Below are 17,507 nucleotides of genomic sequence, written 5' to 3'. Positions count from 1 at the left end.
CCCAGCTACTAAAAAGAAACACATGTGGATGAAAGCTAAGTTTCTGACTCATTTATGGATTAGGCAATAACTGTTTTCAGTGAAGTCTCAACAAAATTTAAGTGTAGGGACCGTATTTTTATCACGTACTCTAATATGCATGTAGCTGTTGCAAAACATCTTAAATATTTTTGAAGGAGCATATTTAGTGTTGAGGTGTAAAAGATATTTTTGCACCAGTGGTTGAACACCTCCCTCTTTCTTAGAGCTATTAGCACATCAGTTACCATTTTATAACATTGCACAAGGATCCTGCAAAAGGGAAAGTCTTTACACTGAAGGAAGAATTTGATTCAGAGAATTCTTTGGATCTTAATTCTGAATGTATGGTTTTCTATCTACCCTTAGCAATTATAGCATGTATAAGGGAATGTATTTCAGTCTATCTCAGTCTTAAAATGTTAGTGGGTGTGCTTTACTATTTTCAAAACTTGTTACTTTGTTGTATTTGTTATTTTGTCTAAACATCTTTTAAGACTTTCTTGCCATATACTTAATTTTAGTATGTGTTGGGTAACCTCTTCCTAATTTTCTCTCAAGCTATTTTCAGTGTATTTGGGAGGAGAGAATTTCTACGTTTTTAACATGGTACCAATAGAACCATAATTGAAAGGTATAAATTGTCCACTAAAACCCATAGCCAAGAAATTTTTTACCTCCTATTTTGTGATTTCTTTGTATTCCTCCTTGGTTCCTTAAGAAGAGTGCTGTTGAAAGGATAAATGTGATGTTATGATTAAGCGTGTTTTTCTCTTTCTTTGGATATCAAAAGCACTAAATGTCTGACTGTAGAGGGATTCTGTGTAGGGACTTCTACTCATACTATGTTTGTGTGGCTCTAAGACTTAATGGTAAATAGATAAGAGTGGAGTAAAGGGTGTCCTAAATAATTTTTTATACAGTTTCTTAATATAGATGAGGAGTTAAAAGAACCTACATAGATAAAAAAATTGCTTTTAGATTCTACCTTGTTCTGATAAACATAGTTTATTCAATTATGCTTGTATTAAGTACATACACTTTAAGAATAACTGTTTTGTGTCTGTTTTTTATGTTTTGATGAGTCAGTCACTATACAGTCAGCGAATACCATATGGAAATGAAATGAAATATTTTAATGAAAGACAATATTGTTCCTAATGATTCTTCATATATTGCATTAGAGCTCAGTGTTCTTTTTCATCAGTGATTTGAAAGTTCACCTATGACCTTTCAAAAAATAAAGATCCAGCCCTCACTGTGTGCCAAAAGTTATGCTAGATGTTTGGTCAGATATTTGATGTTTTTACCATTCAAATTGCTGACAGTGTAATAGAAGACCTAGATGTTTAAACAGGTAGTTCAATCAGGTATGCTACCTAATCCAACAGAGTGACTCAGTGACAACAGTTAGAGGAAAGAGCCTAGATGAGGGCACTCATGAATTAAATGCCATTTACATTCAGGAAACTCCAAGTATTTGGACAAGGAAAAAGTGTAAATAGAAGTGTGCTCTGAGTATCCATTGCTGTTCAAAAAGAAATACCCCAAATATAATTGTGCAAAACAATAACCATTTGATTATATTCATGGATTTTGTGAGCCTCGGAATCAGGGCCCAGTGGAGATGGCTTGTCTCTGCTCCACAGTGTTTGGGACTTCCACAGGGAGGGGTGGAGTGGCTGAGGTGTCACAGACTCCTGGGAGGCGGAATAGGTGTGGCTAGAGAATCTACTGCCAGGGTGACTTTCACTCAATGTGTCTGGCAGCTTAGCCGGAATAGCACCCACACAAAGCTTCTCCAACGTGGCAGTCACAAGAACGTGGTGCTTCTTACGTGGTGACCTATTGGTTGGTGGAGTGACAAGCCCACCCAGATTCAAGCAGAGGGTCAGTGGAATGAAGATTTTACCTCTTAACGAAACAAATGCTAAAGAGTTTATGATAGCTCTGTGTTTAAATTGCCACAGGGTATGATGACAGGTAAGACTAGAGACGTGGGCTAAGGTCAGTAAATAGAGGCTTTGGTTGTTATGTCTAAGAGATGGGACTTATTTCCTGAACGTAAAGGACAATTGTTTTGGAGATTTTTTTTTAGCAGAGGAAAGATGATGCCGTTTATAACTTAGGAGCACAACCTTGGTGACAGGATAGAGGAAAGATATGCTTTGGGGAGAGGAGTGGGAAGGGTACTGAAGCTAAAATGGTAGGAAAGTGTACAGAGTAATGTTAATAGGCACGAGTTTCTGACTAGGAAAATGGACTTAGGGACTGTTTGTAAGTAAGGGTGAAACATTTATTTTGTTTTTATTTTTTTGTTTTTGTTTTTGTTTTTTTACTCGTTGGATAGTGATACTTTTCAGGAAGGAGAAAAATGATGCAATCGTGGAAACAAATGAAAAGAAGGAGGTGGAGAGAAAAAAAATTCACCTTTGGGTTTCATGAATTTGATAATTTAATGGGAAGTCTAGATAGTGGTGTCTAGTGTGTGTCTCTGGAGCCCAGGAGAGAGGTCAGGGCCAGAGATACAGACATGGGAAAGTTGTTTAACCCTGGTTTTTGTTTGTTTGTTTTGTTTTGTTTTTGTTTTAATTGAAACAATAGAAGTGGAAGAGATTACTGAGGGAAAAAGTGTAAAGCTGGGCAAAAAGGAGGTCTCAGAGCAAAATTGTAGCAACCGAACTTACTGGTAAAGTGAACAAACAAGAGAATGTTCTTTTCATTTGTTTTACAATATATTCAGACTTACGGTAGCTAGTTCAGTATCTTCTTCAAGGCAAATTGTTTTTGTTGTTGTTTTGAGGAATGTCTCATTTTTTGAGACATTTTGTCCTTGTCTTTCAAATTAGATGTAAAATCTAGAGTACGAATCTAAAACAAAACACTGGTTGAAATAGTAAAATAAATATACTATATTTTATAAGCATATCAAACTGTATTTTCATCTAAGCAGTATAATTATACAACAGAAACATTCAATAAAATCTGTATTTGAGACCCTCTTTTAATTATATACATTGCTGAGAATTACAGGTTCTGAAAGTCTCATCCCACGTAAGCTGCTTTGGGCATGGTGTTTCATGGATGTCTTATTGGGACCTATAGAGATTCATACTGTTGAGTTCAGGAAATGAGAAGAGTGAGTAGTATCCAGGGATGTTGGAGGGAGAAGGAGACTTCATTAACTTTGCTTTCAATAAATCATGGTCCCAAGGTAATTATAAATCCAGAGACTGAGAACCAGAGTTGAAGCTCAACTACTGTATTGAGAGGTCCATGCTTGTGGGATTTGGAGTAATCTAAAACAGAGTAACCTTAGAAGTGATAGGGGAGAACCAAAGATGTGTTGGGAAGACCAAGCACAAGAGAGCAGAGGAATTATAGGGATTGAGAAACATAGGAAGTTATGTTGTATGAATTCATCAGAATATTTATAGAGCTTCCTGTGGGGGCTAGTTCATTCAGGGACTCTCAAATGTACATCTGAATCCCTCTGAATTTTCCTTTTAACTGTTATAACACTTATGTAAGCCAGACACTCTTCTAAGTGATTTACAGCTTAAACCCCATAAAAACCTTGAGGTGAACTGAGGGTTGCGGGGGGTGGGGGGAGAGAGGTAGGGAGAGGGTGGTTGTGTTAGGGACATTGGGGCAGGTATGTGCTATAGTGAGTGCCGTGAAGTGTGTAAGCCTGACAATTCACAGACCTGTAACCCTGGGGCAAATAATACATTATATGTTAATTAAAAAAAAGATGAAAAACAACAACAACAAAACCTTGAGGTAGGTAAAGTTACCATCGTTATTTAACAGATGAGGAAACAGGGACAGAGAACAACAAAAGCGAAGCTGGTATTCAGGTAGAGCAAGCAGCCCAACTCTAAATTCTGTGCTACAAACCAATGTATTAGATTTATACTACTGACATTTTAGTTTAATAATTCATGGAAGAGAAAGATTTTGTTGTACCAGTTGTACACACCTGCCTAATATTTTTATATTGCTCCTTTCAAGGTTGCGGTAAATTCAATTTCCATTAAATATCAAATTACACTTTTCAGAAAGGAGTTTGAATTAGTATACATGGTTTTAAGGGTTATACTTTCCACAGTGAAACAAGCCTGGCATGTATAAATCGAATTTTTCCAAATGGAGTTTTTCTAGCATAATGCCAGTACATACAGGCAGTCAATAAAAGTCATGATGAATTAATTTCCTGACTACATCAATAAATATGTGCTTATTAGAATAAATAGAACACAAAACTGAATCAAATTTCACAGTATCTTTACCAGTCTGCCACTTTAAAAACCTTAAGGATGTGAAGTCAATTTCTCATTTATTTATTCATTCAACATCCAAAAGTGTTTGTGTACTTTATAAGAGAACCATTACAATAAGATCATAAAATGATCTTTACCTTAGCTGTACTGTAAGGTGGGTTTACTCACCACAGAATATCCAGCTTCCAAGTATATCCTGTTACTTTATTCACTCTGTGACTGTAACATAATCTAGAAGTCGAGTCTTGATTTATTTCTTGTCAGAAACTATAGCAAGGATGTTCAGTCTCTTTTTCCTATTCTGCCTCTAAGTAACCATCCTGTGCCTCTCAAGCCAGAGGCCCAGGAGCCATCCTAAATTCTTCCTTCTGCTTCAGTTCTTACAGCTACCATTATAACTCTTCTCATTAATCATTTACTTCTATATTCTCTACTTCTGTCTTCATTCAGACCATCACCAAATGGTGCCTGAATTATAGCAGCAATTTCCCATTTGGTCTCCTAAATGGGAAATTTGGTCTTACTAAATGTCCCTACCTCCTTCCTTCCCCAGTTCCTCCTTTACATACCTAAGAGAGGATCTCTTCAGTCTGAGAATTTATCATTTATTCTGCAGTCAAAAACTTTTGGTATTCCCTACTGCATCAGGACAAAGGTCCAATTGCCTAGCAAGTTGTTATGGCTCTCCAGGTTCTTACCTGGGAAAACAATAGGTGTTAAAAGGATATTTGTAGAATGAATAAATAAGAAAAAAATGTTTTTAATTATTATAATAATTAAACATGAATTGAGACAATTCAAATACCCACTGTTTCAACTGAGATTTTTTCAGAAGAAACTTGGTAGTAGCTAATGAAAATAAGGAATGATAGATTGCATGAAGCTGAGATATTATGTTTTGTTGATTTTTAATGATTCATGTGTGCTTTATGTCTGGGTCCAGTTTGATTTTTGAGGATAAAAACTAAGGAATAAGATTATATAATTTTACCTCTACATGGAAGTTCACTGCTAGAATAACTATAATAGAAGTAGAATCTTTTAAAAAATAATCCTGTACTGAGCCATTCAAATCTTAATATTTTGATGAGACAATAAAGAAGAAATTCAAATAAGTTTTTATTCTCATTCTAATTCTTTTGATTGATAAGGATTGCTTGAATCCTGGCCATGGATTTTGAAGCTACCACAGGGCTTATTAGGAAAGAATTCCGTGATTGATTGATTAAACATCTGTGCAATGGACATGGGAGCCATGGGTTATAATTATTGTGTCAGTTTCCTAGCCCCGATTAAATGTTGCTTAAAAATTCAAAAGAGAGTGTTTACTTGGAAGATTTTTGAGGAGAGTTGCTTAAATACTGTGAAAGTATCTTATCTTTCAAGTTGTCTTATTGCCTATTCTTGATTTCTTTATAAAATGACCTATTGAATGAAATTATTAATATCATCTGTCTGAATGCTAAAGAGTACCTTTCAAAGTAGATTTATTTAATATTAGAAGAGTTGCTATTTTATAACAGTATTGAAATAATAATAATAATAATGACTTATTATGTCTTAGAGATATTCATAAATCCACAGGGCAATGAATTAATAGAAAAAGAAGCATTAAAATACTGCAATTTGTTATCAATTTGCAATAAAAAAAATAGTATGGCAGAACATAGCAAAGATTGTATAGAATCTAACAGACCAAAGTTCAAATTTTAGTACTGTTATTTTTAAGATGTATAATGTATACAGATAAGTTAATATATAATATCTTTAGTTTCATATTTCCAGTCAGGAACAGATGTCACCTTTGCAGCACTATTATAAGAAATAAATGAGAAAATAAATAAACTGCAGGTCACTTAAGAAAAACACAATGAAGATGAGTGTTTTTTTTTCCTTCCTTTAATATACTTCTGATAAACCCTTTCTTAAAACAGTCCTCCTTGCTTAAAAGTTGGAGATATAATAAATCATTGATGATACTAGTTAGTATATATAAATCAATTATTTAGTTACTGAACACATTATAAACCCATGAAAGGAGCTGAGAATGCAAAGTGGACATAACATAATTCCTGTCCTTGTAAATAAAACAATCTGCTTAGGATGCCGATGTTTACATTGATAAATTCCCATATTAACCTAATAATTAGAGGAGAATTAAGATTTGTGGACCAGGAGATTAACTCTGGGAATTAACTCTGGGAAACTTGAGAAATGCTTCAACAAGAAGGCGAGATTTGAGCAGGATTTTGAACTAGCAGTAGGATTTTACAATGCAGGGAAGGGAAGGACTGGCATTTCAGATGAAGGAAACCTCATGAGAAAAGCCATGGACCCACAGGAACTGAGGCCGTAGGCAAGGAGCAGAGGTGTGGTGACAGTGGAGAACATGGGGTGGAGATACGCTGAGAGGATGAGGCTGTAAGGGTCTGAGGGGACATACTGAAATATTGTAAACCAAATCACAGGGCTTGGATTTTATCTTGTGGACAACGGTGGTCAACAGAAATTTCAAAGAAAGCAGTTGGCATTCATTCTTCCTTGGGAAAGTTCATTCTGTTGACTGAGAGAAATGATTTGATTTGTCTGGGAATAAAAATGGACTGAAAACAATGAAATCAGTGAAGAGGTATTATTAGAGTCTGTAAGAGAGATGACACAGAGGAAGAAAAACAGTAGGTAATGATCAAGACAACTCCATATTGTTCAGTGGAGAAAATGGTGACAGTCAAATTACGGAGCAAAGTTGGAAAGAGAGAGAGGATGGTTGGAAAGGAGGAAAATGAGTTGTTTTGAACATTTTTGGAATATCTGGGAGAAATCTAGGTGATCTGGGTGTAATATTTAAGGATCTCAAGGTGATATTTAAGAAAGAGATTGAGTTTAGGATTGAGATTTGAGTATAGAATGTAGATCTGAGATAGAAAGAATAGAGGGGTGGATCAGCTGTTGCCTAGGATTACAATTTTGAAAACACTCATGGTAACAGTACAACAATTAAGGGGCGGGGCGGGGGGTGGGAATGAGTCAACGGTTATTTGGGAAGTAGGAGTAGCCACAGAGGTAGCTGTTGCATTAGAAAAGCTAAGTGAGATAGGAATTTCTAAAAGGATGTTATCAGGGGCACCTGGATGGCTCAGTGGGTTAAAGCCTCTGCCTTCGGCTGGGGTCATGATCCCAGGGTTCTGGGATTGAGCCCCGCATCGGACTCCTGCTCAGTGGGGAGTCTGCTTCTCTCTCTGCCTGCCATTCTCTGTCTCTGACAAATAAATAAATAAAATTAAAAAAAAAGGATGTTATCAATAGTATCCAAAGCCACTAGAGCATAGATGATGAAGCATGACTCCCAAGATGTTTAGATTGTGCTGTTTCACTTTAGAAACTACAAAGTTTTTTCCTCCAAGGTTGGGCATTTGTGGGCATTCTGTAGAGCACAGCTTTTTCAATTTTATTATGCATCAGAATCCTGTTAAAATGCAGAGACTCCGGGATGAGACCTGAGATCCAGTACTTCTAAAAAGTTCCAGGTGATACCAGTTTCGTTGGTCTTTGGGTAACACTTTGAATAGCGAGGTTCTGGCAACTGGTAAAAATGCATAAGTTAAAATTCAGGATATCTTTACATTGAGAAATTTTTCTTTCCTTATAATAAGTGGATCTTATAGTTCCACATGGGAGTTTGTGATAAAGGTAGATTAGAAAGTTCTGGTAGTTTGGATCTTTCTGTGTATTGAGCACCAGATGAGTTTCATTTTTAAAAATTCATTTGACTGCCTCTGGTCTCCTTTCTTGTATTCCATTTTAGGGAAGTAAAAAAGCATTCTCTTAATATTTTACTTTATCAGATGTGCAGATACTTTTTGATAGAACCCACAAGAAACCTCAAAATATGCATTTCTTTTGTGCTTCTGTTTCTGATATTTTTACCACCTGTTAGCCAGAAGGAGTCTCATTTGGCAGTCTTTGCAGGGAAAAAATACACTATCCTCAATCCAGATATTTTGAAAATTCCTAGTTTATTAGTGTTCTGATTCTATTTATCTTCCCTGTCTTGCCTCAGAGCTGTGTCTACATGTCTCTTATGTCTGTTTTACCAATAAATTGCATGAGCTGTACCACCTCACCTGCTCTGTGACTAGACTGTAAGTCTGAAATGTGGGATATAGTATTGCAAGCAACTATGGGGGAAAAATAGTGGTTTTCTACTGAGTGTGGAGACAGAGCTGGGTAGAAGATTAAGAAAAACAAAAGGACCCAGAGACATTGTGGGAAGTGTTGTGGGCTTGATTTAGTGCAATAAACAAGGAAATTGAAAGAGAACATAAATGTAAATGGATTTGTAGAGGTTGAATCAGAGTGACAGCCTATTGACAATAATTTAAAGGAAAAAGAGAAGAGTCAACTACTGAGGTTTCAAGCCCATTGGACTAAAGAAAATGATGATCCTGTGAATAGAAATCAAGAAATTAGAGGAAGGATCCAATTAAGACTAGGGGGTTAAAAAAGGAAAATGGTGTTTAAAGTGGTGCCTCTGAAGATCATAGAAATGGACATCTTTTCCTCAGTTGATATTGACAGTTGGGAATGTGACTCACATATTAACACTTGTTTATAGTAGATTTTACTTAAAGTCTGAGGTAAAAAATGAATTGCTAAGCGAAAGAATGCATACAAGTGTTTGAGGAAAGAGGACCTATGAAAAATCATGCCTTCAAGAGCTCAATAAAGGAAAAGGACCCAGTGAAGGAAAGAGAAAATGAATGAGAATGATGGTGGGCAAATCAAGTGAGCTCACTGGTATTACCATCTATGAAAGAGAAAGATTCACAAAGGCAGAGGGAGCAATATGGGTCAGATAAAAGATGTTGGAGTATGGTGGAATTAAATAGAAGTCCTGTGTTCTTCATACAACAGTTTCACTAGTGCAAGGGAAGCAGAACAGAAGCCAAGTTTCAAAGGATTAAATTATGAGGATTTGGCACAAAAATCTAGGCAATATGTAGAGTATTGTTTTCTCATAATAAATTAAAAAACACACATGGGCCATAAAACCAAACTGATTTTAGCAAGTCAGTTGACCTTTCTAGATTTTCTTCCCCTACCCCACTTCTATCCTGGAAATTATTGAACTTCTTTAAAATCTTGGAGAAAATGCTATGAGATGGCTTCCGTTCCCTGAAGGAAAGTACATTGTTTTATTGTCATTTCTCCAGCTAATATTTGTGTTCAATTTGTAGAATACGGGGTAAGACATAGTAGTGAACTTTGAGGTAGGTCTCTTTCTCTGGATTGATGAAATAGACTGAGAAGTTCACACACAATAAGTATTTCTTCACTTTGGGTGTTTGTATTTGAAATTTAGATTTTAAATTAATATCTCATTTCATTCAGACACTTTGGTTTTTATTTTTACATTATTCTCTGGTATCATTGTTAACTGAAGCAATTGGGAGAATTTTCTCAGTGCCCAATGTAATTAGGATACAGAATTTATTATATGCAAATAAATAATATATATCAAATGTGAAAAATAAGTATTCTGAAAAGCTTCCTAGCTATGAGGATATATTCTTTTCTGTCCGGGCTGTTTTTAAGGGTGTTCGTGCTCCCTCACAATTCACCTGAAAAGTGATTCTCCACTCAGGCATCAATCCATGACCAATTGCAAGATATGTGAACATGTTTCAGATCTAATTGGGTCTCACTGTATCCTTCAAAACACTAATTTCAGAACACTCAGGTAATTCAGGAATTAGTTTAAGTGCAAAATTTCATTTTTGTTTGTAAAATAGTCACTGTTCTTCGGAACTCGGTTTAAATAATGCTTTCTTTTGTGTCTTTGATCAAAGATTTTGATTTAAAATTTATTAAGAATTACAACTCAAGAATGCCCAGAAACTGTCATTAATAGTTGTTCAGTTTGATTTTGGAGAATGTGACTCCAATTTATTCCATTTAAATTTTACATAGTTCTTTCTTTAGAAAACCATCTTGTTTTGTTTGCTTCCTTAAAACTTCCTATCCAGGACTCGAGATCAAACAATACATTTGTCAGAAACTAGATATTTTAGTCATTTGGTTCTGGAAATAATATTCAAGTGAAAGCAGCAAATTAGAAGAATTTACTAAAGAAAATAATGACTCTCATACTCTTTCTGTTCATTTTAACCTCTTTGAGAAAGAGCTCGTTGTATTATGTAAAGTCAAACTTCAGCTTTCCTGAAATTTTTCCATTTACAAAGGTTGAATTTCTTTATGAAATGAAATCGTACTCAAAATAATATGAACACTATCACATGGCCATGATTTTAAAATCAATGATGATACACTTAATTCCAAGGGGTGCCCTGCATTGTTTCATAGTGTGTTCATTAATCAAAGGTCACAGTATATATGTTGCATTATCATAATTTTCTAATTAATTTATTCTTTATACATGCTTATACATGTTCCGATCGCATTTCATTAACTCATAGTTTTCTTGTAATGTTGTGCTTTCTTTCCATGTTCAAAGAATCTCTTTAATTCAATTTCTCTGTTTCTCCTCATACAGTCTGGCAGCCAGATATGCAACTCAGTCTAATCACAGTGGAATTGCAACCAGTCAAAAAAAGCCTACTAGGTCAGTTAATATCTCTAATTTATTGCTTGTTAGTGATGATAAAGTAACTGCCCAGTGATATTTTGTCCTATCATACTAAATTTTTTTCATAAATTACATACTTCTGGATGAAAAGTTTAGAAGACTGAATTCTTCCAAGTGGATTTCCATATGCATTCTCCGGGATGAGCATGTCTGTGTTAGATCATTAAATGGGTTCTGACTTCTTCTGTTTTAGTTTTGTTATATATACTGTTATGACTGGGCTGAAGTCTAGTTTCTAGGCCTAGAGAAAGTCAAGGAAAACATGACTTTGAAGGCCCCATTCCTTCCAGGTTACAGAATCTGGAAGTTACACGACAAGAATGTAATTGTTTTTCGAGATGGGCATACATTAATTACTGCACATTTTGAGGCAGAATTGAGAAATACTGACAGTTTTTTTGTGGGAAGGTTAGGACCAGCTCACCAAGTTAACCTGGATTGTTCCTTTACGTATAATAGTATAAAGTTTTGCTTCTTTATGACATACATATTTTAAAGATAGCCTGTTATAACAAATGACTGTATGATGTACTGTTTGGAAAATGCCGATAGATAAATGTATATTGAAAGTGTATGATTTATTAAAAAAAATGTTAAGTTGCCGAAGGCATGATGGTACAGCTGAGTGAAGCCACAGCAAATGTGTTTTGCACCCTTGATTATTATGTGATTATATGTGACATCTCCCTTAATGGTGGCTTCCTAATCACTTTTCTGATAATGTATCGTATTATGCAATGTTTGACCACAAGGACTGCTTATGATGCCTTGACGTGAGGTATGTGCTTTTTCTCTTGCCTTGGTTTTCTAAGTTACGTTCATTTCCATAGTAATTAAAATGATTCTGGAGAGAAAAATTTAAAGGGTATTTAATTTAAAGTAGGAAAAATGATGTAAATTCAAATGTGCAAAAAACAGTGACCTGCCTTGTACAGTTTTTATTACCACTTCTAAGACTCATGAATATAAAATATATTTTAAGTACATTAATTTAATAGAACATTTCTCTCTCTCTCTCTGTCTTTTGTTGGCTTCATTCTCATTTCTCTTTTTATTACTTTGATGAATGATCTGGAGCTCTGGCTGCCTGTCAAATTAGGGTAATGAGAAGAGCAAATGTATTTTTTAATTTGTTTTAATTTGTTCTTCTGAGAACTAAAGATCACTTGCCTTCATGGGTCACAATAAAGATTAAAATGCATTTTAATTGCTTTCTAGAAACAGGTCAAGTTTCATTGCAAGCAGGGCAAGTTCTGTGAGAAAATTTGTTTATACATGTGAGTTTGGAATGAACTTTCTAAGTTTGTACCTGTGTCTGCAGGGATAGTTCTTGGATTTATTATGATTGGGGCATTTGGCCAAATTAATTAATTGAGTCCTTTTTCAGAGTGCAGTCATTGGTACTCAAAATTCCTGGTGTCTGTGGTTTTGTGCTATACTTACATACCCTGTAGATCCATCTGAGCAAAAGTTAAATGCTGGAATCATTTGGAAAAAGTTCCAATCTTGTACATGGCACAGCTTCTAATTGGCAAAATAGCTGAAGGAACTATTTATCAGCCATATGTATTTAAACTCCAGAATACAGACAACATTTTGAAACTATTAGCTATTCCAAGAAAGCAACACTTCTGTTTTTAAGTTGGTGTTTTTGTTTTCCTGATGTTCATTTCCTGTTGCAATACCTGTTACTATTTTTAAAAATAACTATGGGCTTTAAAAGTTTGATTTCCTAGTAATTTATGGAAATACTATATTAATTATGAAGGTGAGTTAAAATATGAAAATAGTAACAACTGATCTTGAAATTGTGATATATTGGGCACAAATATAACAGATATAAACACTCTTTCATTTCAAAAACTTAGTATAGAGAACAGTAAAAATTTCTGTGCTTCATTTATAAGGCCCGGAGTTTTATTTCTTTTAAAATAGAAATTATCTGAGCAGTACACAGTGACATTCACATGGTGACAGCAAATGCTAGCAAAGAGACTGACATCCTTTAGTACCATGTTGTTAAATATGACTTAGAATGCCAATATTTGTTCTTAATTACTAGTTCTTAATTTATCCAGATTGTTTACTGTACATATATAATATGTTAATAGCATAGAGTAAAATACAGTGATTGTATATTGTAGGCACAATTCATGAATTATTGATACTTGAAATTTCAAGATGGAAACTGCTTAAACAGTGACAGAAATGATCCACACTGATACTTAATTTTAGTCTGCATAGAATAACTGCAAATCACAACCTAACGTCAAACTTCCCCTAATTTTAACACAGTCTGCCTATTATTTCCTCTTGTCCTGTCTTTCATCCCCAAAGAAGTCACTGTCCCTGTAGGTGTATTTTACATTGCCATTCTGCTAACAGAGATTTTCTGCTTCTGAGACCTGCATCCTTTCTTGTCCTATCACCTTTGTGATCAGCTGGCCACACTTGTAAGATAATCAGCTAATGTGTAGGTGCTTATCTCTGGCAAAATGATTAAAGAAAAAAAAATTTTTTTTGCGACAGACTTGTAAAATACAAATTAACTCATGACCTTGGCCTCTGCATCGTGCTTGAATCAGAATAGCTTACTACCTTGGATATGCAATAAGCATTTGCTATTAGCAATTTGTTCAATAACTTTATTCTTCTTGTTATTATCAAGTTGACTTAGGAAACAGCTATCTAAGAGAAAAACAAATGTCCCATACATTGAAAAGAACAATTTAACAACAGCTGCAAATAGATGATTAGAACCTCGAGATCACAATACATTTGTATTATTTCCCTTGTTTTTCATGTAATTGTTATAGTATTTTTAAGTCAAAGTGCTATTAATCAGAGGTGTTGTAAGTATGACTTTTTTGGTTAAAGGTTATTTTATTTCTAATTGCTCTACAGTCTTAGTATCATTTGAGGGCATGTTTATTGAAAAATGAAATAAGATTTTTCTGAAGATTCTTAATTCTTGTGTTTAGCTTATTTATCACTTAAACCACCATTTTCTGCTAAACAGATTTTAGAACATCGTATGTTATGCTTTTTCCATTAAGGCTTCCCCAATCAGAACCTCTTACCCCTTATCTTTTTGTAATATACAAAAATGATGTAATTTTTCTTATACTATTTCAGGCTTCCAGGTCCCTCTAGGGTGCCAACCGCAGGCAGCAGCAGCAAAGTCCAGGGAGCCTCTAATTTAAATAGGAGAAGTCAGAGCTTTAACAGCATTGACAAAAACAAGCCTCCAAATTATGCAAATGGCAATGAAAAAGGTAAGTGTTGGCCTGTTACATCATTATGGCACAAGTCTAACGTATTGGTCTTGTAAATGACATGCTAAGTCCAATATTTGAGCAGTGTTAATGACTTTTGGAATGGAGTTGTTATCAGTGTGGTTTCATGTTTTCTAACTGCCCCCTCCTGAATTCCAGTTTTCTTCAGGGCTTTTTTTAATCTGAAGAATATTTTAAGAGAGTAAACTCATTTATTTTAAAGTGGCTAATTATAACCCGAGTATAAAATCTGTTTCCCCAAAACGTTTCCTCCTGGTTGCATATAAATAGCATTTTCTTTTGTCTTTTTATGTTTTAGGAATAATTATTATAAAATCATAAATCTATATTAGGTTTGTTTGAGTCTTTAGCTTCAATTGACATAAATGCCATAAGTGTTCTGGGCATCAAAACTTGAGATGTAATTGGAATGGGTATTTAATCTTTGATAGGAGCAGGACACAGAAATAATGTGATCTTTGTTTTCTCTAAAGAGACAAATTATCCATGTTTGTTTTATTTTCTCGATTAGAGTGCAGGATAGAAATATCAGATCACAAAATCATCGGGAAAAAAGGACACTTAGTAGAAATCTGTGTTAAGGGCAAATTATATTTTAACCAGATGATACACAATTCTCTGTGTTGTGCACAGTGTACATTTAATGAGTGGCTTGCTTGATACATTACACTGTGGAGCATGGGTTCATGTAAGAGACTGTGCATTTCACATCTAAACCACAAGAAAATCAAGAACCTATACTCTCGTAGGCAGAGTGACTGTGTGAGGGACTAAGGCCTGTGGCTGGCTTTTGAGGTAGTTTCTTCAAATCCAAAGAACTTTAACTTCTCTTTACAGTATTTAACTTTCCATGCAACAAAACAAGAAGTTCAAAAGTAACAAACATGCTAAGTTAGTAGAATAGCTGGCAAATTCAACCAGGTAGGAACTTTTTTGCTCAAATTAGATCATTTCAAATTGTTTCATACAGATGATGTGATCTAACAACCTTCTCTAACTTAGACATGAATTGACAGATAATCTATGAATCAGACACTTTGGTGAAAGTTTCTCATGCATTAAGACAAAATTGGACAGAACATAAATCCCTGAAAGTGAGGCAGTGTGTCTTGATCCCTAGAATATTCTCTGTTCTTGAGTGGAATGAGAAGAAAAGAAAATAATGTATAATTGGAAGTCAGGAGTTTGCCTTTAAAATTTAAAATAAAACCTCTGATTTAAGAACCTAAGAAATTTTACTGGGCACTTATACTTTTACTGAGGGAAAGGGAGATAACAATTACAAAAACTTTCTTCTTTGGTTTGTGATTTTCCTAGAAAGTGTCATACAAAGTTTGTATGTGCTATGAAAGTCTAAAGGAAAGTTCATTTAGACATACAGTGTGTTGGATGGACTGTTTATATACCCAGTTTAAATATAGGATTCTAGAGCGCCTGGGTGGCTCAGTGGGTTAAACTGCTGCCTTCAGCTCAGGTCATGATCTCAGGGTCCTGGGATCGAGTCCCCCATCAGGCTTTCTGCTCAGCAGGGAGCCTGATTCCCTCTTTCTCTCTCTGCCTGCCTCTCTGCCTACTTGTGATCTCTCTCTGTCAAATAAATAAATAAAATCTTAAAAATAAAATAAAATAAAAAAAAAACAGGACTCTACAATTATGTAATATTTTTGCAAGAACTACTAATAACATTGGCAAAGAGATTTAGAAATGCTTTAGATGATCTAACACTTTGATATAATATATCTGAAATTTTCTGTCATGTGAAAAGTTTTTCTGTATTTCTGGTGTCTAAAAGTAAAAACCTAAATGTAGACAATATTTCTATTTTTTCATAGCCATTCAACCTCTTATGAACAAAATTAAGAAGTAGTAATCTTTACAATATCCACAAGGTGGAGACAGACAACAGACATTATAAAGTTTTTGATTCAAAAAAGCAGATTTCCTTAGGTCCACATCTTCAGCAAAATACCAGGGTTTTCATTACTTTTAATTCCCAAATAACTAAAAATTCAACAGAATTGAAAGATTTATAATATGTCCAATATAGGCATTGAATGTCTGAAAACTGCCGATAAGAACTGAGGCATAAATTGCATTCTATGATTGTTACATGGCATTTTCTATTAACGTGGAGTTACAACTTTAGCAATACATCCAATAGCAATGTTTCTAAATTACCATTCTGTCATGCTATTTTGTATTTCTAAAATATTATCTTGGCACCTGGTTGGCTCAGGTGGTTAAGCATCTGGCTCCTGATTTCAGCTCAGGTCATGATCTCAGGATCGTGAGATGGAGTGTCACATCAGGCTCCACACTCAAGGTGGAGTTTGCTTGAGATTCTCTCTCTCTCCCTCTCCCTCTGTCCCTTCTGCCACTTGTACACACACACTCCCTCTCTCTTAAATAAATAAATAAATAATCTTTAAAAAATTATCTCAAATTATAAGAGCAAACAAAACAATAATAAACATCACATACAAAACAATTTATAATTTATTATTTAAGCTATTAGAGTGGTCTATCTTTTTGGATAGGAATGTTTTATTTAATCTTTTTGACATGGATATTTATAGTGGTAGCACAATCTGTATAAAAATAGAAGATTCCTTCTACTGACAAGCTGATCTCTGTCACAGACTGGCCTGTGTACATATCCTAGATATGATCAAGTAAGGTGAAAACTAAGTCAAAGTTTTCAAATGTCACACTATTATAGTATATGTGCTGCCGAAGTGAGCACATGTCACACTATTATAATGACAGAATTCAGAAAGTACTAACTTGAGTATTCTAATCAATTGCTATTCCTTTTTTAGTTATTAGAAAGTATAACATATAAATTTAACAAATTAAGATGTTTTACTTGAGGGATTAACCAAATTGTCTGCAATGTGTTCCCCGAATGCTTCTACGTGGAAATATACATTCTACTTTCTTTAACAAGTCTTGGGTGATGAGTTATATGAATCTCTTGAAGAATCTCTAGAATTTGTGATAGACAATAAAGATTTATTCACAATTAAAAGTTTCATTTCCCTATTAAAAAATACTGTTGAAAGCACAGTAGCTTTATACCTGTATAGCATTGTAAAACTAACTTATTTGCAAGTTGTGTGACTTATGAAAGGAAATCATAGAGAAATCACAAACTACCACTTCGAAAGATCCATCTAATATCATTGTACCACTAATACAATTCAAGAACCAGGGTGTACATTTCACCCTTTTACCAAATGAGTTCTAATGTCAGTGAATGGGTCC

At 34.6% G+C, this 17,507-nt stretch overlaps 1 protein-coding gene across 1 annotated transcript in view; it reads left to right on the top strand.

The window, feature by feature from the left end:
* Positions 1-17,507, top strand: part of NAV3 (neuron navigator 3) — a gene marked incomplete at its 3' end in the record, with an annotated part of 387,672 nt that overhangs the window by 142,595 nt on the left and 227,570 nt on the right. The window contains exons 6-7 of the mRNA XM_080811183.1: positions 10,855-10,923; positions 14,083-14,222. Of these exons, the coding sequence (XP_080667309.1) occupies positions 10,855-10,923; positions 14,083-14,222 (209 nt within the window). The remainder of the gene's footprint in view (positions 1-10,854; positions 10,924-14,082; positions 14,223-17,507) is intronic.

This window comes from Martes martes (genome assembly GCF_963455335.1).
Source record: "Martes martes genome assembly, chromosome: 8".
NCBI lineage: Eukaryota > Metazoa > Chordata > Mammalia > Carnivora > Mustelidae > Martes > Martes martes.
The sequence above is the reverse complement of the archived record's forward strand: the minus strand, read 5'-3'. Positions and strand labels throughout refer to the sequence as shown.